Source organism: Triturus cristatus, chromosome 5_1 (genome assembly GCF_964204655.1).
Source record: "Triturus cristatus chromosome 5_1, aTriCri1.1, whole genome shotgun sequence".
NCBI classification, from domain to species: Eukaryota; Metazoa; Chordata; class Amphibia; order Caudata; family Salamandridae; genus Triturus; species Triturus cristatus.
The window spans coordinates 54,677,765-54,702,133 of record NC_140587.1 but is presented as its reverse complement, the minus strand read 5'-3'; the positions used below and the strand labels follow the sequence as shown (position 1 = coordinate 54,702,133).

At 46.0% G+C, this 24,369-nt stretch overlaps 2 protein-coding genes across 10 annotated transcripts in view; one reads left to right on the top strand and one right to left on the bottom strand.

Annotated features, from left to right (window-relative positions):
* Positions 1 to 24,369, bottom strand: part of LOC146830153 (uromodulin-like) — a 778,490-nt gene that overhangs the window by 185,833 nt on the left and 568,288 nt on the right. For 2 of the 3 annotated variants that reach the window (XM_085604404.1, XM_085604403.1), the window contains exon 6: positions 14,485 to 14,727. In XM_085604404.1, coding sequence (XP_085460530.1) covers positions 14,485 to 14,727 — 243 coding nt within the window. Of the gene's footprint in view, positions 1 to 10,940; positions 11,280 to 14,484; positions 14,728 to 24,369 lie in introns of those variants that run through there. The other variant, XM_085604405.1, reaches the window with a different exon arrangement.
* Positions 66 to 6,655, top strand: LOC146830154 (uncharacterized). 7 transcript variants are annotated; one of them, XR_014961376.1, is made up of 3 exons: positions 66 to 281; positions 3,170 to 3,440; positions 4,970 to 6,655. XR_014961376.1 is itself a non-coding variant. In XM_085604406.1 (3 exons), exons 1-3 carry the CDS (start codon positions 792 to 794, stop codon positions 5,341 to 5,343), a joined length of 738 nt encoding a protein of 245 aa, XP_085460532.1. In that variant the 5' UTR covers positions 657 to 791; the 3' UTR covers positions 5,344 to 6,655. The 7 variants fall into 7 exon arrangements, 2 of the variants coding, with proteins under 2 accessions (XP_085460532.1, XP_085460533.1); XR_014961378.1 differs by lacking the exon at positions 66 to 281 and adding an exon at positions 332 to 469; XR_014961377.1 differs by lacking the exon at positions 66 to 281 and adding an exon at positions 650 to 716.

Below are 24,369 nucleotides of genomic sequence, written 5' to 3'. Positions count from 1 at the left end.
AACTTAGCCTTACCCCTGGGCATGGGGCCCATCCGTGTCAGCACTTCTGTGAAACCGGGGTCTGGGATCTTCCTTGCATGACGAAGTTCCCATTCTGTGCAGGCGTTCCTCTGCATTTTATGAGAGTGGTGTGGTTGCAGTACCACAGGTGGCCACTGGGTGGCAGTGCAGCACTCCGGTTGTGCCGGTCCTGGCAATCGTTCATTCGTTAGACTGCGAGCCGTGCAGCTCCTGCCTGCGACGTGGGGAGGCTAATCTGTGTGCTGGAGTCTTCTGTGGAGGTAGGTGGAGCGTTGTAGTTGTGTGTCTGATGGCACCGCCGACCCTGTTCTCCATTTACCACAGGGAGAGGCAGGGGTTGCTGGCCAGGGTGCAGGGTGGCAAACTGGGCGGCGCTGCAGGTTCCTCACCGTGGGCCGTTTCTCTTCCTTCCGGACCTGGGAACTTTTGCTGGTGAACACTGGATGAGGTAGCGCTGCTGGTGCCCCTCATGGATTTGCCCTGCGTGTTGCGGGTTTAGGGAATGTGGGTGTGGGGGGTCGTACTTGCCCGCCACTCTCTCTCCCAGCTCCTGATGCAGCATTCCAGTTGGCCGCCAGGCAGCGCAGATGCGTCTCACGTGGCTGCGGCAGCCTATCACACGCTGTAGGCCTTGCTGTCCCGTAGGTGCTGTAGAGACCGATGGTGGTGCGGGGTGAGGCGGCGTGACTGTGGCAGTAAGTGTTCCCTTCTTCCAAGTTCCTGGCACTACTGTCCGGGCGCCCCCGAGGGAGCACTGCCGGCTTTATGGGATGCTGGGAGCCGGAGCAATATGCGGACGGGGTTACCGGTGGACATTACCAGAAGGCGGGCGCCAGGCGGGTCAGATAGCAGGTATTTCCGTGGTGCGGCTTTTTCAGAGTCCTTACACCTGCTCAAATGTGCTCCGCTGCCCGCTTTCCTTTTCTTTATCTTTGTCTCTACCATGGTGATGGACTGACAGGCAGTGTCGGGCTGGGACTGTCTGTGAGGGCTTCTCTCACTGCTGGGGGCGGGCTGAACATGCAGCGCAGGGAGCAGTTCCCTTGCGTGCTTTGGCTGCTTCACCGTGAACGGAACTCCGTTGCCCCCACAGTCATTTCATATCGGTCTCCGGCTGGTATGGGAGTGGAAGACACCCTCCATGGGGCGGCTGCTGGGCAGATGCCGGCTGCACCGGCGAGAATAAGTGAGGCGGGGGTTGCATTGGTGGGTCACTGGGCTCAGTGGACATACCAGTGAGCATGGCGGCGGGCACCTTGCTGGCGTAGCAGGCTCTCGCTCTCACCTGGAACACATGGCTTCTCATCCTGCTTCTGGAATCAGTGGCGATGCGGCATGGCCAGTCTCTGGTCGCTGCTCTTCAAATGCGGAAGTCGGTGTCGCGTCCGAACTCCGGTTCAGTCACGGGTGGCCATGGACAGTTCTGTGGGGGTGCCGTCACCTTTCCTCATTACCGGCTTATTTCCTCCCCCCCACGAGGGGCGATGACTTTCTGGCTCATGAAACGCCAGGCCGCAGGCACGCGGGGTCAGCTACCCACCTCATCGCCAATGTGGGATCGGGCCCCCGGCCCGCATGACTATCAGTAATGGACACGGACACTCGGAACTGTACTGCAGTAATTGGCCACGAGCACGTGCACTCAGGCTCTTTTATTGACGGGGCCACGTCACTCGTGACGCCCGTGATGGATGGGTGTGGGGTGCAGTGTGACCAGCCCTCAAGGGAGTGGCTGGAAGTGCAACTTCCTGCGGGACACTAGAACGTGTCTCGCAGGACACTACAGCTTACAACCGGGGCCGTCCTCGAACAGCCTCTTCCATGCATGCGCACCATTTAATTTATGAAGTGCCTCTAAGGCCCAGCCGGGGCCCAGGCGTGCGTGCACAACATTTAATATATTATAAGAGGCCGGGTGGCGGGCGTGGGCACCATAACCATTTAATTGATAATGAAGCGCAGAAGAGGCTTGCTGAGTGAGTGGGCCCCTGGAGCGCGGGGCCCCCTCTCCTGCCCCGGACAGACTCACTCACCTGACCTGAGGGCTGTCCTGCAGCTTCAGATTTAGAGGCAGGCGCGAGCGGGCAGCACAAAAGGCAGGGCAAAGAACCTAGCCAGGCAGCAGGGGCTAGTAATAATTTAATGGCCCAGTGACGATCCTTTGCACCCCCACCCACCACAATTTAATGAATTAATAAATCTCCTTAGTCAGAGGCCCGGCCGGGGCCCGCGCACCATTTAGTGTATGTGTGTGACCTTGAGCAAATCACTTCATTGCCCCGGCCCGTTCACTATTTGCACATCACGCAGGATGACGCGAGTAGAGTTGGCGCGTAACACAAACACCTTTGTTTCAATATAATATTAACAAAAGAAAGGCACAGTTATATTGCAGGTTGTCTTGTCGCCACCCTTAGTCACTGGACAAGTCGCTATGGCACTAAAGGCTCAGAGGCCCAGCCGGGCCCCCGCTTGCTTTTAATTAATGAAGAGCGGAGAGCGGGAGCCCTCTGTGGCTTGCTGAGAAGTGTGAGGGGTCCCCTTGAGTGCTCCCCCAAGGTGTGCGTGCGCACCATTTTAATAAGAGGCTGCCAGCCGGCCATTTAATTCATGAAAAGGCTTGCTGAGTGTGAGTGTGCCCCTTGAGCGCGCCCCCCCCCCCCACGCGTGCGTGCGCACCATTTTATTAAGTGGCCGCCAGCCGGCCATTTAATTAATGAAGAGGCTTGCCAGGTGACTGCGAGGGGGCCCCTGGAGTGTGGGGGCCCCCCGCACTGCAGGGGCTGCGGGGGCCTTTGTTACGCCCCTGAGCAGGTGAGTGTGCAGTCCACTGCCTTCCTAATTATGCATGTTGTCTGACTAGCCGTGTTTACACCAGTGGCAAGCATTCTCACTGAGTACTTTCATCCCCCAAAGTGTGTAGGTACATGTAATGAACAGGTGTTCGGCTGCTAAAGTGCATTTGTGCTTGCTTAAACTTCCCAGGCATTGTTAACATGTCAGACATGCAGGTTATTTGTCCTTTTCCATGGTTGCACTACCTGTGTAACTCATTTCCCTTTGTGATGATGACATGTATATCCAAATGTGTGCAGCACAAATATGGGGCATGTATGTTAATATAGTTTTAACTTTGTCATCCTCACAGGTTGATGCCCACCAGAAGCAGGAGATATGGCTGACCATCGCCCGGGCAGTTCGTTCGGTGGGGGTCTGCAAGCGCCGGATCCACAACTGCCAGAAGAGGTGGCAGGACCGTCAGGGCTGGACCCGGAGGATTGCAAGAGTCCAGCTGAAGCTGTCACCTCCTCGCAGGAGGGGCAGACACCGGACTCTGACTCTCCACATGCTCTGGATACTGGCGGTGGTCTTCCTGGACCTGGATAGGCAGCTGAAGGCCAGACAGCAGCAGGAAGGGGGTAAGTCCATGCCTGATCTGTGTACTATGTCTGACATGCTAATAGCAGTCTTTTGGCCTGGCCTGGTTCCACATTACGTAGGTCTTGAAGTCCAATACTCAGGTCCCTTAATTGTGTGATGCACCCTCCTCATCTGTTCCACAGGTGTGGCCCCTACAGTCTGTTGCTTGTGTCACTAGGGCACTGTGTCCCTGCAGTCAGCTATGCTTCAGCTTCCAGACAGCATCTGTTCTCATGACTCTGTTGTGTGTTTCATGGGTGGGTCAATTGTTTACCCAATGCCTGGGATCTGACATGTGATTTGTTTGTGCCCTTGATATGTGTTCCAATTGCTGGCCTCACTCGCCACATGTGACTGGGGTATTTCAAACAAAACCATGCAGCAGGGGACTCCAATTTGTGGGCTTCAGGAGTATGTATATCAAGTAAGTCACACTTGCTTAGCCACCTGACTACTGTCCAGGGCCAAACACTGTTTCACGTAGACCTGGGCAGTCATGCCTACCCAAGGGCATTTAGAAACACTCAGTAATCCCACTCCTGTGTATCAACTTACAGGTTGTGCTTAGTGACATGTGCTTTCAGGTGTCTGCCTCTGTGTCATTATGGTGTGGCTTCCTGTTACTTACAACTGGGGTGTTCATGATTTTGAGGGTCAGCAGGACATCTGAGTTGTGACTGTGAGAGACAAGACCTGTGTGACATATAGGTGTGTGATTATTTGACAGCGCACAATGGTGTATGCAACTGTGCACTTCAGGCAGCTGGGTTACATGCACAGCAGACTGTGAGGTGCTAATGTACAGGGAGTTGTGTTCGCAGAGACTCATATGTCTGATTTGTATGATGTGGGGTCTTCTGGGTCCTGGATATGTTGTTTGCAGGGGACGGGCAAGTGCACTTGTCATCTGCAGAGTTTGCTTTACCCCTGAGCTATGATTGTGACACAGTGCATACTGTTCTTGTCTGGATGCCCTGCCCCTGTGACAGGGGACAGTGTTGACTGACTTTCCAGGCATGTCAGTGTCATGGCATTTAACTTGCTATGAGTGATCCTGCATTGTGTTCAAGTATGCACCATGCAGCCCAGTGTGGCATTGACTATCAGGACATGAGAACATCATAGTGTGTGTTGCTGGCATGCATCACAAGCATGTGAGATGAGTCTCTGCCCATCCCTTCATCCGGACACCTGTACTGAGTCAGTGGCAAGAGATGTGCTGTGTGCATAGTGACATACTCCTACATGTTCACTTGCATGTCCAACAAATGTGTGGGTGGTGCATGTCGGCACATTGGGGTATTACCATCCAACATGCAACAGACATATGGGTGCAAGTCAAGGAGGGATATGAGTGCCATGGTTGATGGTGAGAATGACAATTGGCTTATTCTAAACAGTGTTGGCACTTTGAGCAGTGTTCAGCTGATGATGCCAGGCCTTGCCCTGTGATGTGATGTACTCACTGTGGTGTGTGCAGTCAGTGCAGGTGACTGATGTTGTTCGCTTTGTTCCTATTTCTATCCAGATACATCCGCGGCCACAGGAGGGGACAGCTCCATGGACCAGGAGGAGCCACAGAGCCTGACAGGGACAGAACGAGAGGAGTCGGGGGTAGCCAGTGGCACGGAGGGCGAGTGGAGCCACACCGAGGAGTCCTCAGCACCATCCACCCCAGCTGAGGGCCACAGCAGCTCGGAGGATGACTCCCTGTGGAGGCAGGTGTCAGCAGCCACCAAACCCCAGCTAGTGAGGCTGTCCCCGCCACCGCCCCCACCACCCCCATCACCACCCTCCCATCAGCTCCCATCCCAGAGGTCCGTGGAGGCTCCTGTGTTCGGGAGCATGTCTCCTTTGTGCCAGGCACCGCACCCCCTTCCCCTGTGTCCTCTGCTGCCCTGAGTGAGGAGTCTGTGGACTTAGACAGATCCATGTAGGGCAGACATCAATGCTGAGTGTCCTCCATGCACACACCAGTCTGTTGACGCAACTGGTGTCGTTCATGGAGGGCATTTCATTGGGCATGTCTGCCCTACAGAGGACCAATCAGTCCGTGGCCTCCTCCCTGATGGCAGCAGTGTCCCTCCTCCAACAGTCCCGCACCCCTCCTACCCCTGCACCACCCACGATTCCTAGCACCCTACCTGTCCCGAACACACACACACCTGCACATTCTCACAAAGCCACAGACACGGGCAGCACACAAACACCCAAACCAAGGTCTATATGTGCACAGAAGCAAGCGCAGGGGACTGATACCACACTCACAGGGGATGGTTTGCAGACACACACACTGTCATCCACAACCACTCCGCAGTCCTCCAAAACCTCTCCCTCCCAGCCCCCTTCCCTTGCCTCACCTGCAACCCCATCTCCACAGAAGCACTTCCACTGTGACCTTGGCCTCTTCCCCACCGACCCAGCAGATCCAGATTACAAGGGGAAGAGGAAGTCCCCACACACAGAGGGGAGTGCCCCTCACACCCGGACACCCTCCCCAGGCACAGTCAGACTGAGGCCCCCACACACATGTCCCTCCGGAGCTGGAAGAGCAAGACCCCACCCCTACCACGCAGCTCCAAGACAAAGTCTCTGTCCTCCATCCCCCAGGCCACCACTCCAGAGATTCCCCCGCCACACCCTGCCCCGGGTTCCCCCACCCACAGATACACCATCTCCAAAATGCTGAGGCCCTCCCCCCTACCACTTGCTCCTCCACACTCGGTCAGACGGTTAGTGCCACTGATGTGGGGACCGTGTCCTCCCCTCTGTCCTGCCGACCTCACCTGCACCCCATTCCGCTCACATGGATTTAGGCACTGCAGTGGAGTCCACGACCACCCCGGGTGGTCCCAATCCACTTCATCTGACCTGCCCACTGAAGTTGTGCCGGCACCCACCCCATCTGACTTGTGCCCCACAGTTGTGACTGCACACACCACTTCAGTCAGCTCCACTGCAGTTGCAAGTGACTCTCCTGCATCCACCACCCCTTCACTGCCTCCTTCTGCTGCGCCCTGTCCCTGTGGTGCCTGGCCTGCCCCCATGTATGCCCCTCCGAGGGGATGTCCCCTGTCCTTACCAGTGCAGGCAAGCAACGTGTGACAGTTGTCACTAAAGTTCGCTCCAAGTCATTTGATAATGGACTGGCCATTGGCCTTTGTTTTGAACAGACGTTTACATTTTCATATGCTGAATAAAGCTTTTTTCTTTATCCTTGTGAACTTGATTTAGCTGTACATTAGGTTGATGATGTTTAGCATGCCCTTGCACCTGTAATGCTTGGTTTCCAATGTTGAATACTGAGGTGTTGATGTGAGGTACTCCATGTGGTCCATGAGATATGTATCCTATTCTGGTCGGTATCCATGTCATCCTTTGCAGCTAACTGGGTGTGTCATGATCAACAATTTGTGGACATCTCTGTGAACATTTAATTTGCATGGTCACATCTGTGGCTTGCACCCATGCACATATGATGTGCTTCCCATTGTCCAATTTATCTATTTTCCTGACTTTGGGCGCATCACCACTGGACCTACAGGTGTGGGCATCATTGGTGTAGGGGCAACTGGGTCCTCTGTGCAACATGCTGTACATATGTGTTGAGTATGTGCAGATGACTTAAGGGAGCCTCCCGTACCCAGGCTGTTGTGACCAGAGCCTTCATTGTGTGGTAACTGATGGCTGACTGGGGGAACAACCTTTACAACGCAACTGTTACAACGCACTACACTTACAACGCATTTTTTACAACGCATAATCCATTACAACGCATGACATTACAACGCATGACACTACAACGCATTTTTAAAAACTACCTTTACAACGCATACCATTACAACGCCTACCATTACAACGCATAATATTACACTACACTATCCAACACGTACCCTACTGTTGCACCCCCTGGAGTTAGAATAGTAATTTTTACCCCTATACTATCCAACACTTACCCTACTGTTGCACCCCCTGGAGTTAGAATAGTAATTTTTACCCCTATACTATCCAACACTTACCCTACTGTTGCACCCCCTGGAGTTAGAATAGTAATTTTTACCCCTATACTATCCAGCACTTACCCTACTGTTGCACCCCCTGGAGTTAGAATAGTAATTTTTACCCCTATACTATCCAACACTTACCCTACTGTTGCACCCCCTGGAGTTAGAATAGTAATTTTTACCCCTATACTATCCAACACTTACCCTACTGTTGCACCCCCTCGAGTTAGAATAGTAATTTTTACCCCTATACTATCCAACACTTACCCTACTGTTGCAGCCCCTGGAGTTAGAATAGCAATTTTTACCCCTATACTATCCAACACTTACCCTACTGTTGCACCCCCTGGAGTTAGAATAGCAATTTTTACCCCTATACTATCCAACACTTACCCTACTGTTTCACCCCCTGGAGTTAGAATAGCAATGTTTACCCCTATACTATCCAACACTTACCCTACTGTTGCACCCCCTGGAGTTAGAATAGTAATTTTTACCCCTATACTATCCAACACTTACCCTACTGTTGCACCCCTTGGAGTTAGAATAGTAATTTTTACCCCTATACTATCCAACACTTACCCTACTGTTGCACCCCCTGGAGTTAGAATAGTAATTTTTACCCCTATACTATCCAACACTTACCCTACTGTTGCACCCCCTGGAGTTAGAAAAGTAATTTTTACCCCTATACTATCTAATACTTACCTTAAATGCAATTAAATATTATGCGTTGTAATGGTATGCGTTGTAATGGTAGTTTTTAAAAATGCGTTGTAGTGTCATGCGTTGTAAGTGTAGTGCGTTGTAATGGATTATGCGTTGTAAAAATGCGTTGTAAGTGCATGCGTTGTAAAAGTGTGCGTTGTAACGTCATACATCCGGCTGACTGACCAAGTGTTCTGCTGACATGAGTGAGATGTCCTGTGACTATGTTTGGTGCAGCTGGGCTTCCACAGGAGTTGGGTCCCCTCAAGTAAGTGTGTTGTTCCGTGATATAGCCTGGGTCCATGGTGCTTGTTGTGTGAGCATGTGTGTGTGTGTCCCCACATCCCTTTTCATACACAGGCAGTGTTCCCTTGATATGTTCCTGTTGTTTATGCTTGCTGAGTGGTACTGTGCTCATCCCACAACTTTGCCATGGGCTACCAGATGTGTGGGTGCATGACACACTACTGTTAATTGGTGTTTCATCATTGGGATTTGTCAGTTCTGAGTGGTGATGATGTTGTCAGATGCAGATGGGACACAGTCAGGGGTCCCCAAGGCACTTGTTTGTTCGCAATATCATGCAGTTGTTCCTAGGTGATACCTTTCAGTGATTGAGACATGTGTATGTGTGTGTGACTGCTCCCACTTGTCCGGTTCAGGGCTGCAATGTTTGCAGGTATCAGCATGTGTGCCTTGTGGTTCGTCTTGGCTTCTGCATTGTCCTGGAACTTTGGCAGGTATTCTGAAGGTTACATGAGCTTTAACATCATGGCCATGTACCGCATACTGTGCAGTATGTCATTCACCAGGGTTGTAAACTGTCCTTGTGTGATGAGTCTGTGCACCTTAGTTCCTCCCAACATTCCTGTGTTTGTCATGGGTGCATGTGCAATGTCACCTGTCCATGTGGGCTTCACAGATGCACATTGTTGCAGTTCAGGGTGTGTGGTGTTGTGGGTGGACTGATGAAAATGTTTGCATGGATGGGCCCCTAGCTCCCGTTTATCCATGGATGACGGGCCATGCTGAGTGATTTGTGTAGATGTGATGTACGTTTGTGGCACAAGACACGTGTCTGGTTTTCACAGTTTGTACGACATCTACCTTTGTCATCACAGTGGAGGTGTCATGCATGCTTGTGTCACGCCAATGTCTGGTCCCTGGGGGTAGTGCTGTTGTGTGTCAGTCTCTTGCTGTGTTAGTTTGTGTTCATTCTAGCTTGTCACATGTGTCTGTTGTGCTCCCTCTCATCTCACATTGCCTGATTGCCCACTAGGGGGGTCCCAATGATGGTTTACTTTTGTATGGCACTGTGTCCACATCTGTGTCACTGTGGTTCAGCCCCCCTCATGTGTTGTGTAGTTGCCTGGGGATACTGAGACACACACACATGTGTCAGATGTGCAGTATGAGGTTGCCTGTTTGTGTTTGTGCATCTGCACCAGTGCATTGGTATTGCTGTTGTGGGCCATTGTCTGGATGCAGTTTTTGTCAAAACGGAGCAAAAGTGACTTTTTTTCAACGGATGGAAAACACAATTCCATCAGAGACTATAAATGCAATTTATATGCAATGAGGATTGGTTCACCTTCATTGATGGTAACATAGACAAATCCAAGGGTACCTGGTAAAATCTAGATAACTAAGTTTGTTGTACTATGAAATATATGTAAATTACATGTTTCAAGCACATCAGATTGTAAAGATCTGAGTATCTCAGTATGTTCAGGCATCCAGCAGGATGCAGACAAATCTGGATGTATCAAAGCATAAAGTGATTTAATACTTTGAGCAGTATCAGGAATATAAATCCTACCAAAATTTAAAAAGCCAGGCAAAGATTTGAGCTTTTTCAGCCCTCATTGGTTAATTCATAACTAAGGCAAAGGACACTGAGGAAAGCAATGTGAAACTTAGAAAAATTGAACATGTACCCCAGTTCAGCAAACCAGAAAAATATGTGATCCACTCTAGCTAAATGACAATTCAAATCATCATCTTTTAAATAAATGTCATCGACATAGGACAACGCATCAGGGTCAATCTCATGACAAATTGACACAATCTGAGCTGCAAAGACAACTAGGCTATTTTTATACCCCATAGACAAACGTGCCTTCCAGGATTCAAGGGCGGTAAACGTGGACCAATCACGGCTCTCCAGAGCCACATTGTGACTGAAAAAACCATTGGAAACATCAAGTATGGTTTTAATTATTTATGAACAATATTACTAAACAGTGCTGTACTATGTGTATTCTGGACAGTGAAAGTTCAAGTATGACTATGCAAATGTTAATAGTCTGATACAATACAAAAAGAATGATCAGACGTGGAAACCATAAAAAGAGGATTATTTATCTGTGATAGATTGAATGCAATTTCTCTCTAGTACTCCAATTGAGTAAGAATATCTTTAATGGCTGCTTTGGCATCACGTTTAATTGGATACTGCGGTTGAGGCTGTGGAGTGGAACGTATAGGAATTACATGGAAAGGAGAATCTTTATCCCATCCGGTTTGGTTGTGATATAAAGCAGGGGCCAAAGCAAGGGCCCATTCAGAAGTATAAGCTTTTTTTAATTGCGTCTGGAACTAGATGCGAAAAAGAAGGGACAACATCTTCACCCTGGGGACTAGCAAAGATAAAAGGAGGAGGCCAATCTACCTCCAGCAAAAGAATGTCCTAGGAAAAAGTCAAAATGTCCCAAAAGATAGCTTTAGTGGTGTGTTTAACGTCACATTCAATTTGAATATCTAAGTGGTAGAGTCTGTTAGGGGTGCAACACTGGTGTCTGTGGTTTCTACCCAGGCAAAAGTTTCAGTTTCTCTTGCAGCCAATGCTGGTGGAGAGTCTTGTGTACCATGGTGACTTACGCTGCACTGTTGAAGAGAGTCACCGCCCAGCTCCTGTTAAGGAGTAGCGTTCTCACCATCTGGGGCAAATTTAGCTGTTAATGCAGCGACTTTCCTTTTCTGAAAAGGAGTCTTGTAAGGTGGTGGTTGATCCTCCTTCTTGATCTTTACGCCAAAAGAGTGTTGTGTGTCTCTTTTAGGTTGTATGTACTCTACTTGTCCATGATCAGAACGCCCTCCTCTGTCGTACTGTTGGTCAGATGAGTCCTGAAAGGAACAAGGAGAATGGGGATCAGGTACCTGAAATCGATCAGGAGTTTTAATCCTAGAGTAGTCATGAAAATCGAATCACCATTCAGAGTATGTACCGTATGTGTACCGCAACGAAGTCTACCTTTTTGTTGTGGTTTTCTAGATTTATCCCATGTTTTCTTTGGAAAATCACTGGCAGGACAAGCATATTTATCAGAAATTGGTTCCACAAAGGTCGAAACAGAAGGTCTGGTCTCCAAACTATTATGACCTAAGGACGTATACACCTGAGAAATGATAACAGGCAATTCGGGTTCACGGCCCGCAATAGCTACCGTGGCAAGTCACCGGCATATAGCCAAAGAAGCTGCTTCACCTTTAACATTAGTAAGAATAATTTCGGAGACAACCAGAAAATTTCCAACAAGCTTCCTCCCCATATCAAGGGCAGGACCTGCCTCACCTTTATTCGGTATCTGTTTGAGGACTTTCGGCAGAATGCCCATCAAGGGAGTGCCATAACAGAGAGTATACACTGTGGCAAACATGGTCCCCCAGGTGTTGCAGATGGATAAAGGGGGAACCAGACCTTTAGGCAGACACATGGTTAAAATTCAATGCTTTTCTAGTGGTCCCGTAAGGGGAACCACAGCATTGAGTTGATAACGTTTTTGGGCAATCCAAAAAGGAATGTTCTCACAATTAAGAGGGCATTTGCCTATAACCGAATGTACGATGACCGGACTCATAAAAAGTCCCACAGCCTGTTTTGCCGGACCTGGCGCACCAGCTCTAACAGCCAAGAAGGCACGGGAAACACATTGAATTAAGAGTTGATATAAAAGAACTACTTGGTTATCCAACACATGTGTTTCTGCCAAATTTAGTGCCAAATTTAGCGCAACCAAATTCGGGAAAGGCATAAAGCCTGCAAGTGTAGGTATGGTGGCCCCATCAATACCTAAATGGCCCATACGAACAATGCCGGAGATATGGGGAAGGCACCATTAAACCAAGTCTGGTGTTCCCAGTCCATAAGATGAACTTCTAGAAGTCCATAAGGATGATAAACATTAAGTGACGCAGCAGCAGTTCAAGTATGAAACATATTATCATTAGCAGCAACAGCTGGTAATTACCCAAGAGCAAAACACCTCAAAGTGCTACGCAGCGTCCGCATCAATCACAAAAACAACTGGAGACCCTGCATTAGGGGCCCCATGCTACAGTTAGTGTTGAGCAAACGTTGGGAGGCAGTAAGCCACAATCGCAACGGCCATAATCAATAAGTAAAGAATTTAAAAGGCAGCACAAGAGAGGGTATAAACCTTTTAATATTTAAACTTCAAAAACTAACAGAACTAGGGGGTCCTGAGTCCGCCCGCCATCCTAGCGGGAACAGGACTGCCCGCCTGCCATGTGGAGGTCCCACACCCCTGATCATGATGCGACCGCCACAGCAGCAGTTGCATCTGACATTTCAACATTGCGGTGGGTGCTGCTGGCTGCAGCACCCGCCTCAATGCTAAAATGCCATGTTGTGGATTTTCTGTGCATGGACATGTATGTTAACCCCCAAGGGGACCACCCACCCCTCCACCTCCCCATGGACCCACAACGGGCCCCCAAAGCAAGTCCCTGCCAACCTGAAAGGCCTTAAATTCCGAACATCATAATATGGATGGCGGTGCCTGCTAGGCACCGCACCATATAGGGACCCATGCTCCAGCCGGTCGGCAATCATAATGATTGCTGAGCAGTGGAAAAGCAGCGGACGGACTTTCCGTCCGCTGCGATACCCACCGCCATCGTAATATGGCGGTGGGTAATTCAGGTTACGATGGTAATACAGGTTACGATTGTACAGCCATCGTAATCACCCCCTAGGTGTTCCCTAAAAACTGTGGAGGATAAACACCCAACACCACAGACGTCTCTGCAAAACGGTGCAAGGGTATTGTGGACAAGCACAAGCGCTACTTAGGGTTCCTGCAAATAAGTACCTGAACAGAACTATGCTTGGGTCCATAGAACATTAGTAGATAAGGACTGAGTCACCATACCACCTCAGTACCATGAGCTCGAGTACAACTAGCTAAAGTGCCACAATGCCCTCATACTCATATCCAGAGAGACAAGTGAATTGACACCCCAGAACACAACACTCCCGACGCTCTCAAGGATCTCAGTGACAGGACATCCCGTTTCACTCTCACATTATCTGGGTTTAGTAGTGGTCCCCATACCTTAGCATAAACAGACGGACATTCTACATCTCAGATACAGCTGTGATTTTCTTTCAGGAAAAATCTCTCTGCATGTGTTCCATTACCGTGCATACCTATACGACAAGGCATACATGCTCATAAACCACATGCATTCCCGTGTTGTGTCTAGGTGCTAATGGCTAACAAGAATAAAATAACAAGGGACATTGTTTTTTTACCTTGTCGACTGTGTTCACAATTAATCCCAGGAAAGAACAGAACGAGAAAACAACAGCAGTTTCTGTGTGAAAATGTAATGTGGCATAAAAGCAAACATGTTTATATATTAACATGTGCAAAGCAAAAGCGATCTGTGTCGTGCACAGTTAGGCTAACATGGGGAAAACTACAGTGGGCCATGGACAGAACACGTAACATGAATCCCCAAACTCCCAAGTATTAGATATCTGTCTTAACTCAAAAAAATGTGTAGTAACCTTTCAATTTTTTCCTTGCAAAGACTAAAGAATGTATGTCCCCAGGAAGTACATTTACTTTGTCTCTAAAATGTCCCTCTAATTTTCTATATGTGAGAAGAAAAGCATATTTCTAGTCTCTCACGCCACCCACTACAGTACATTTAAGCAGGCTTATGTAAACTTTTCATCCTTGTATGTGCAGACTGTAAAGTTGTTAGTCGCTGTGGTGTACGTAATACAATATTAATTTAGTAATTTCTATTAACATTTCAAGCAAAAAACGCTTCAGCTGTTGGTGAATATTTGAATACATGTATCCTCTGCATGTACCTGCCATTTGATTTCTCCTACTTTTACGTGTTCAACATTGTATTCTCTTTTTTTTTTATCAATAACATTTGCTGCTGATACTCCTGGTCTTCTATTAATAACTTTACAATCATATTGTAATGTCCGTATTTCACTGGACATAGGAAGCAAAGATTTTATTGAAGAGGAAAACAGGTAGATCAGTTTTGAGAAATGTGCACTTACCCGCCTGATATTAGTTCAACGCTGGGATCAGCTGGGTTGTAGCTAGGGGCAGCAACACACCTCTCTGCCCTTAAGGTAAACATGTCTCCATCAGAGAATGTAGTTGAAATACCAATGTAAAGTGGTGTGCCAACTGTCAGGATCTCGCCTTCTGGGAGTTGATCAGTTAAGGAATTAGACTTGAAGGCAGCCATGGTGGCAGTAGTTGGTCCAGAGCTATTCGCATATGGTAAATTAACTGTGCTGGAGATACAAAAAAGAGATTTCAGGATACGCACAAGAGTGTGGTTTAAAATTACATAAGATAATGTAGGATTTATTCATTTGAAATATTAATTCATAAACCCAGAATCTTGTTTAGTTTTGTTTTGAAGACAGAGGCTTGATAACACCTAATTCGACTGCAGTTGACGCACCCTGATGCCAGGTTCATTGCAGATCCTGAGATTTTTCTAGGGAGATTTTGGTGCTGACGTTAACAGAAGGGAATGGAAAGTCATACATCTAAGGTATGAAATAACTGTGTTATGCCTAAAGGCATAAATGAAACATAGGTAGGCTTTCCAGTTTTAGGTTTAAACCTATATTAACTGAAGGGAAATAGCCCTCAACCATGCAAACATATAAACACTGAACAAAAAAACCGGCACAACCACAACCTAAATGCTATTCAGGAAAAAAATAGTGAAAGAGTCATTTTTATTTCTTCCTGAAGGAGCCAATACAATGTAACTTTGTCATATAAGGTAGCAGTAAGAAAGACTGGGCTAACATTATGCTGATTGAGTTTTGTTGTTTAGGGATGTCACTAAAATATTGTTTCTTCTTCCTTTTTTCAGTTTTGTGGTCTTACGTCTAAAGATACAGGGATTAGAAGCATGTTTTATGTGTTGTTTATTTATTTTATAAACTGTAAATTCTTTTGTAAAGAAACAGGAAATATCAAAATCATATTAGATTTTCTGGCTATGTTTGAGTCGTTCACCGATAGGAAAAATGTAGGTTTTATTAGAATCTTTCCCAATATGTACCATCATATTTACCCACAGAGAATGAGTAAAAAATCTTGATACATCAGCCCCTTTTTCTAGTGAATCACTGTTGATAGGTGAATTTCCAAACGCCCCAGGCTTTAAACATTCAATGTAAAGTATAGTGACAGGTATATGTGAAAAGAGTGCAGTCACAAAGCATCTGGGATACTGGTGAAAACATGACACCATACATTTGGAAAACATGGAATGCAGTGTCACTTGGAATGCTGCTGAAAAAAGTTCTCACCAAGTTCAACAAAGATTGGAGTAATATTGTTTGTATTTACAGTGATTCAGCTACGTATATGAAAAAGTTGTGTAATGAGCTGTCAAAATCGATATTTGAGCTGAAGACTTTTTAGTCCATTCTGGTGCACTGTTTTGTTATGCGCAGAAACTAAAACGCAAATATTTCAAATTTTGTGCATTGGGTGGCATCAAAGAAAGAGTTATCTCAACTGTGTCACTTAGCTGGTGGTTCTTAGTTTTAGAGGCCATGAATGCTTTATTATCATGTGGCAACCGCTTAAAGAACTTTTGCTGAGTGATGGTGCAAAAGGCAAGAAATATGAGGTTCTTTGGTCACATATTGATAGTGATTTGAAAAAAAGTACATTCTACTGCATTTTCAGATTTTTACAGGAAAGCATGACTGCTGTAGTGGACATAATAAAAAAACTAGAGTCTGAAAACACTCTTGTCTACCAAGTTTTAAGCATAATTTGTGTAGATGTGAAACATCTCCTTGACAGTAGGCTGGGTGACACTTTTAGTGACTTTGGCACTGCAGCATATTCCATGTTAGAGTGCTTGCCACTTAGTAAGCTAAGAAATGTTAAGGACACCTTAGGTCATAATAAGGGTTTTACTGAGGTTAATTCAAATATCTAAATCTGGCATAAACTGAAGAAAATGATCAAGCAATCTTTGTGGACCTACTAGAGTTCTGGCAAAGAGCAATAGAAGAACGTGTTTGTGAGGAGTGGGTAGAGTTTGGTAATAGGGATGGACAGTTGTCCATACTCCCACACTCGTAGCAATTAAGCGAATCCATAGGGGGTCTTCGTAGGGCCTGTCACACCTCCCCATTCCAAGTCCACCATAGCCATTAGATGGTGTTTGGTCCTACTGTCTGTATAGGTCACTTGATGAAACTCACCAGGCAGAACCTGCTCTTTTGACACCAGTGTGTCCATGACCATAGTCACACTGGCTTCTGTGTCTCTCAGAGCCTCGACCTCAGTTCCATTGATGGTAGGCCTCTACCTGTACTTTCCCATGTTTGGAGGTAAGGTGGCTAGGGTTTCAATATTCACCCCATATAGGGACCCCAAGGTTAGCTCTGTCCCTTCCCTACCAAACCTTGGGGCACTCTCCACTCCCACACTAACACTAGCAATCCCTGGAGACTGCCCACCAATGGGGGGCTTCTTTATGCAGACAGCATCTCCTTTCTCGTGTCCTGACTGATTACAGTCAAAGCACTTTCCCACCTTTGAGGGATCAAAGAACCTATCAATATTTCCCTGATACCCCCTCCCCTTGAAGGTGTAGTGGCTCACCCCCCACGTTCAGGTTTTTGTGGGTCTTTTGAGGACACCTGTTTTTCACCTTTTTTCCCCAGGGGGGCTGTCCTCCCTTCTTCTGATTACCCCACTGGTGCTGACAGGAAACCTGGGGTTTCACCCACTAATAATCTGCCCTGGCTAGTTCCCTAGGACTACACAGCTTAGAGTCCACTGGGTACTGGTGCAGCGTCTCTTGTATACAATTAGTCAGGATGTCCTCTCACATAACAAAATTGTACAGACCCTTATATGTAGTTACTTAATTACCATCATTCCAGCCTCCTATTGCTTTTACTGAAAGGTTCACAAAGTCCATCCAGGACTGTGTGTTCACTTTCTTGGTGTCACTGAATTTCATCCTCTACTGCTCTGGTGTCAAACCAAATTTCTCAAAAAGCATCCTCTCATGCGGGTGTAGGATTTAGCCTCATCCCCTCCTAGGAGCAGGATCCTATCACTCCCAGTTAAAGGGATAGTTCCCACAAGAGTGAACCCCAATGCTTGGGATGGACGTTCTTCAAATGCTCTGAGCCATTTGCCAATGTCTTCCCCCTCTCTGTACCTGGGCGCTATTCCTTTGGGGAGCTTGCAATAAAAACTCTCCACCCCGGGACACCTCAACTTCTTCAATTTCGCTGCCACCATTTCTTCTCTCCACCTCCCTTGCCCACTGCTACTCAGCGAAGTCCAGGTTCGTTTGCTCCAAAGCTATTGAAGCTAGTTGGGCCTCAAGCTGCCTCTCTGCAAGGGACAGGAATTGTTCCTATGTGGAGTACCCTGACCTTGCCCCATCATATAGAAATATGTACCTAGTGCTGGAAGCAACGGAGGAGGTATCATCAACACCCCCTCCTGGGTGGCATTGGCTGGGGGCCAGTGTGGTATTCCCCTTCTTATAATTTGTATGTTGTATCTTTCAATCAGCCATTGTAAATGTGTTTCTTTGTTATTATTTCTTATGCTGTAAAATGACATCATATTATCAGAATCTTGTTAACATCAAGGTTCACTATAGAATATTTGTACTTGATTCACTGTCAGTAGGGTGCTGTTAGCAGGCTGGGGTGTTGAGTCCTACTTAAATAAACTTTTTACTTCTTAAAACCATTGTCTCTGGAGGATCTTTACAGCCAGCCTTCCCTTCCCCTTCATTCTGACCTAGCCCAGACCTTCAGGGACCTAACTAGCTCTGCCTTCCTAATCTTGTTAGTAGCAGTTAACGCCCCTACCTTAGACTGAACCCTAAGCTCAGCCACTTTGAGTTTAGTCAGTTTAGCCTGACCCCGCTCCATGGTATTCCTAGTTTTGGGTCTCAACAATTATCAATCAGACCTAGAACACATTTAGAAAAATCAAAACAATGGATTAAAAATCAGTTTAGTCCAAACTTAAAAATTTAACAATCAGAACTTTTGTTCTATGACAATTTAGAGGATTTTTGAAGATCTTAGTTACTGTATGGTGTGCTTTAAACACAAGTCCATATCCACACCCCTGAACACCAAATGTTGGAATTGGGGTTATTGGTAGGGGTAAGTATGCACCTACCACTAGTAATAACTTAAGGCCACCAACACAGTATAGGGTCCAGTAACGGTCTCAGTAAATTAGCCCCTTGTTCAACCCATGGCAGCTGACAATGAGCAGTCAGGCCTAACTTACGAGATAGGAGTGAAAAGCATTTATAAACACCAATACATCAAATAAGTAAGACATAACACGCACTAAAAATACCACACTTATTTATAAAAATATGAAATAAGTTTATGAACAAATAGACACCAAAACAACAAAAATCCAATGTAGGGAACCAGAGATATGAATTCTTTAAGATAAACAACTTTACAGTGCTTAAAACCTTATAGCGCCATTCTAGGACATCTGCTCATGGTTGTCTGGGACAAGTTTGAGTGCAACCGCGATGAAACCCTGGTCGGATACAGTAAGCCGGAGGACCCTGTAAAAATGTTATCTTCACACTTAGAAACTTTCTGAAAATGTTTCTTCTGACGTTGCTCGACCCTCCACAGCAGGACAGATTTGGTGAGGGTTCCCTGGCTTGACTTTCTGTGAGGCCCTGGTCAAATCCTAGAAGTCTGGAGCTTTCAGAGGGACAAACCTGAAATCTGGGCCGAGTAGTGGTTGAAGGTTGTCAGCTTGACTCTCGACGTCGGGTCAGTCATCTCATGGATCTTTTTCACAAAAGTGCTCCAAACTTCAGGAGATGCTTCCTGAAGGTCACCTTGTAGGTTCAAAGTGTCCGAAACACCTATCCAAACATCTGGAACCTCTTAGATGGCCCCTGGGATGTCTGGGTACAACTCCTTAAAAGTCCACTGGAAACACTCCAGGATTAGGAATCTTGGTGGATATAAAGCAGGTAGGCTCTGTTAACCTTTAGCGTGCATGGGTTGTGCAGCAGGAGAAGTCATACAGGGTGCAGGCCTTTGGGTGCAAATCCAGATTCCAGCAAGGCAGTCCTTGTAGTTTCATGCATCAGATCTGAGAGACTATGCAGATCTCACATATTTATTCAGTTTTCTGGGGTGACAAGCGATGGGGTACCTCAATCAAATAAGATGTTGGGTGCCACTCAAAAGCATGATAACTTCCTCCAAAGACACTGCATTTCTAAAATCTAACATGGATGATTTCTCTCCAGAGGAGTAAGAGCTGGCTAAACTAACCCACAGTGTGACTCATTTCCATCAGCTCTCCTTCCTTTGACCTCTGTAAATTCCTGTCCTACCCCACATCCTGTGCCCCAGCCAAGTGGCTGGGGCACAGGATGTGGGGTTAGGCTCGCTTGTCATTCCTTACTGACTTGCTCTTCCTTTGAGCTCAGTTTGATTTACACAGACCACTTTCATTAGCTATCCTCCACAACTTCAGAGCTCTCTCCATCAGATAACCTCTGCCCTGGCCGGCCACTCATCACCTAATCAAAGCAGGCTGGCTAAGCCTGTTAAGGCTGACCAATCAGCAGCGAATACTAGAAAGCTGGATTTTGGCTTACAGAGGAAAAAGTTATATAACTTCTCTTCTGCAATAATTATGATAAATTGAACAGTGGCAAGTTGTCGAATTTAACAATCCTAATCTTTTAAGTTTTTTAATTAAATCCTACCTATTTTCATAACAATAGTTATACCTAAATAAAATATTGCAATGTTAGCCTATGGAGCTGAGTATCGACAATGGGGAAAAATGAAATGGCCAGTTTTTCCCTCACCAGGGTATATAAAACATCTTTTATTAGGTCCCTGCTTATAGTTACATTGCCCCCACCCCTGGGACACCTAGGGGAGACCATGGAGGTGCCTAATATGTAAATATAAGGTAGATTATCACTTTTAAAGTGTCCATACCACCAAAGTCAAATTTGCATACAATTTACTTTAACGACAGTCTGCAAAGCCGGGCTGCCTTTAAAATGACAGTGGGCACTCAGCAGTGCACACATGCAAGTGCAAGACATCTGCTGGACCTCTAAACTTCCATGCCCTATTATATACTAGGGACTTATATGTTATTTTAACCCACTGGCCTTATTATAAACTAGGGACTTATAGGGTCTGCCATCACCAATAACGAGCATTTACTTTTAAATACAGGCTGAAAGGCAAGACTGCCTTTAAAAGAACAGCAGCTGAAGAGGGGTGAAACCCCGAAACCGGTCGTAGGATGCTTGATTCCGGTCCAGGGAAGACATGGCTTGGCAGTTCGGGCTGGACTGTTCCCATGAGGCACAGGGTCAAGACTGATTTGCATATGGCCATGTCTGAACTGGGGTGGCGTGGTGAGCAAAATAACGATGGATTAAACCCAGATCTGTGACTTTGCCAATGTGCAAACATGCCGTCCATCATCTTGTGTGTTTTAAAAGGACAGCAGGCACACAACAGCTCACACATGCAAAAGTGCAGGAAATATGTGGGGCCTCTAAAGCCCATTCCCTATTACAAACTAGAGAATTTACAGGGAAATACAATGGACAGTAATGTTGTCTCGTGGAACATCGCGGGGCTGGCTGCTAAGATGGCGGATGTTAACTGGGTTAATTATATTAAACAATTTAAGGTAATTTGTCTTCAAGAGACCTGGTCGGTAGAGTGTGACCTTTTTATAGAAGGGTATAAGGCTTTTTATGTGCCAGACCTACAGTGTGAGCGCTTGAGTGGCTTACATCTGGAACATACGGCAGATGGGGAACTTTGTAATGATCTATTGAACAACCTAGATCTTGCTTTGGCTATGACACTGAGGGATCCTTTAAAATGCTTTGATATTCCCACTTTTAAAGGGCATGGCAAGGGCACCATTATTGACCATATGCTATTTTCCGTGCCTATGCAGACCTTTTTGGACTCGTTCAGTATAGTCCATAGTGAATTTAGTGATCATAACCCCCTGACAATCCGTTTGAAGGGACCTTGGATTAATAAGGAAAAACATATCTGTAGTTCAGGTAGGCTGGGCACAACTGACGGGAGGAGGCGACTCAAATGGTCAATGGTTGTGCCAGATCGACTATATAAAAATATTGTAGATAAATGCACGGAGGACATAAAGACCTGTACATATGATGGGGGAGATCCAAGGCAGGTTCTTATTGCATATCAAAACCTGACGGAGAAGGTGTCAAAGTTGATGTTGGTCCCCGCAAAAAATATGGAGAAAGGTGGGCCAAGGTGGTTTAATCATGATTGCTCTAAAGCTGCTCGCAATCTTAGGATGGCTCTGGCCGTCAAACCGAGAAATCAGGAGGATGTAAAATTATGCCGGAAAGAATATAAATCTGTTATTGCATCTCATAAGGAGTTTTTAAGAAGGGAAGCCTGGAGCGAGATACTTGACCCCTCCACCCTAAAAAATAGTTCTAAATTCTGGGCGCTAGTTAAAAAACCATTTCTGGTAGAAGATCCTGGTGATGGTCTAGTCTGTTGCATAACCAAAGAGGAGTGGGAACTTCATTTTAAACAACTGTATTACTCAGTACTCCCTGTAAAAACAGATATCTTACCGTGTGTTAGGGGAGATACTATTAAGTTTAATAGAAGTGAGGTGATGGAGGCTATAGAGGGATTGACAGCGAGGAAAGCTCCAGGACCTGATGGGATCCCTCCAGACCTGTACAAGTCTGATCCGAGTTTTTGGGTTCCGATTCTGGTTGTAGTTTTTCATGCAGCTGCTAAAGTGGGCTGTCCTATGTCATGGGGATTATCAACGATTGTCCCTGTGTTTAAGAAAGGAGACAAGGGCAGCCCTCTTTGTTATCGACCAATTTCATTGATTGATTCTATGGTCAAGATTATGGGGAGAATCCTGCTGCAGAGATTGTCATGCTGGGCGGCTGACAATAATATCATGTCAATCTCTCAGTACGGTTTCTGCAGTGGTCGTTCCACCATAACACAGTGCCTCAATCTTTTTCTGATCCTGAGTAAATATACGGTTGTGCAGAAGGGGACTATTCACCTTGCCTTCATGGATCTGTCATCGGCCTTCGACTGTGTTAACAGGGGAAGGCTGTGGTAGACCATGAGGGAGAAGGGTGTGGACAGGGGGATTACTGATTTTTTGGTGGATCTGCACAGTAATACCAGTGCAAATGTTAGGTATTCTGCTAATGGGGATACTACAGGCAATTTTGACATTAAGAAGGGAGTACGCCAAGGCTGCATTCTCGCCCCATTTCTTTTTAGTTTTTATATTAATGATTTAGATGTTGTATTACAGGAGGTACAGGCAGATAATCCTAGAGTTGGCAGGCGGAGTATTCCAGTTCTTTTATACGCAGATGATGCGGTTTTAATTTCCAGAACGGAGAAGGGTCTTCAGGCTCTCCTAAACGCTTTTAATATTTTCATGACGGACAGAGATTTATTGGTCAATAACTCCAAATCATATATTATGCATGTTGGCCGACAACCAAAAAAGAATTTTGTTTTTAAACTAGATGATGTTTTAATCCCCACTACACAATCATTTTCATATCTTGGTGTCTTATTTGACTCCAAGCTTAGCTGGGGCCCCCATTTGGCCAAAAAAAAGGGGAACTGGCAAGGGTAAATGCCTCTATTTTTAACTTTGCAACAAAATTGGGGAAGAAGCCAACTAATGCAATGATTAAACTCTATAATGCTAAATCAGTAGCTACCGCTATATATGGTAGCGAATTATGGGGTTACGTAACTGGAGAGCAGTTACAGGTTGTAGAAAATAATTTTCTCAAACGTCTTCTCTGTGTCCCCACCAGCACATCAAATATGGCAGTACATGAAGAACTAGGGACAAAGTATTTATGTGATATATTTGCTCTAAGGCCCCTGACCTGCTGGGTAAATTTGTGGTTAAATAAAGAGATACCGCTTACCCATATGATTGTGAAAGACCTTGTGTCTCAGGATAATTCAATGTCAGTCCCCTGGTTAAAATATTTGAAATCCTGCTTCCTCAGGCTCGGCCGTCTGAATTTGTTTAACAATCCATGCGGGATCGTAAAGGGGGATGTGGTAGCAATCAAGCAGGCTTTTTATATGGATAGGGTGGCCCAAAGAGAAGGGGTGGAGCTTATGAAACCCAGCTTCAGAAAATATGTGATCCTTAAAACCTGTGACACAATGGAGCCGTATTTAACGGGCATTTTTACTTCGCATGTTGACAAGGTTTAGGCTTAATACTTTTCATCATCTTTTAATTAGACCAAAGTCAGATATTTTTAATAAGACTGCTGATTCCTGTGGCTGCGACGGAATGTCTCCACAGGATATATTGCATTTTATATTTTTATGTAAGTATTATGAATACCCGCGTAGACGTTATCTTGCTGCCCTTTTAAAAAAACTCAATTTTAATCAAATCAGACCAGCACTTGTGCATTTACAGCTCCTGCATAGTGATAGTGTTCTACATGTAATAGAATTTTTAAAATTAACAGTCAAACTGAGAAACTGTTTAGATCAGTGAAGTTGCATCTCTTAAAGTATGCTCAGTTTACCTATTGGATGATCCTTTAGCCTGTACCAAACCTAACATTATTTGCACTTTATACTCTATCCTATTTTTTACTTACCTCATGTACTATGTTTTGTATTGTGTATCTGTGTACTTTTATGGTGTGAAACAAAACCGAAATAAAGTCTTGTTACTACTTACTACTACAAACTAGAGATTTATAGGTAGATTGCACCCCCTGGCCCTATTATCTTCTAGGGACTTTTAGGTTATATCATTGTCAATTGTAAATGGACCCTTTTACATGTACCTTTTAAAAGATAGCA

Coding starts and splice junctions, on each gene's coding strand:
- LOC146830154 (XM_085604406.1), top strand. CDS start 792: ATGCTGGGAGCCGGAGCAATATGCGGACGGGGTTACCGGTGGACATTA. Junction 885..3,169: donor AGATAGCAGGTATTTCCGTG/GTGCGGCTTTTT, acceptor TCATCCTCACAG/GTTGATGCCCACCAGAAGCA. Junction 3,441..4,969: donor CAGACAGCAGCAGGAAGGGG/GTAAGTCCATGC, acceptor ATTTCTATCCAG/ATACATCCGCGGCCACAGGA.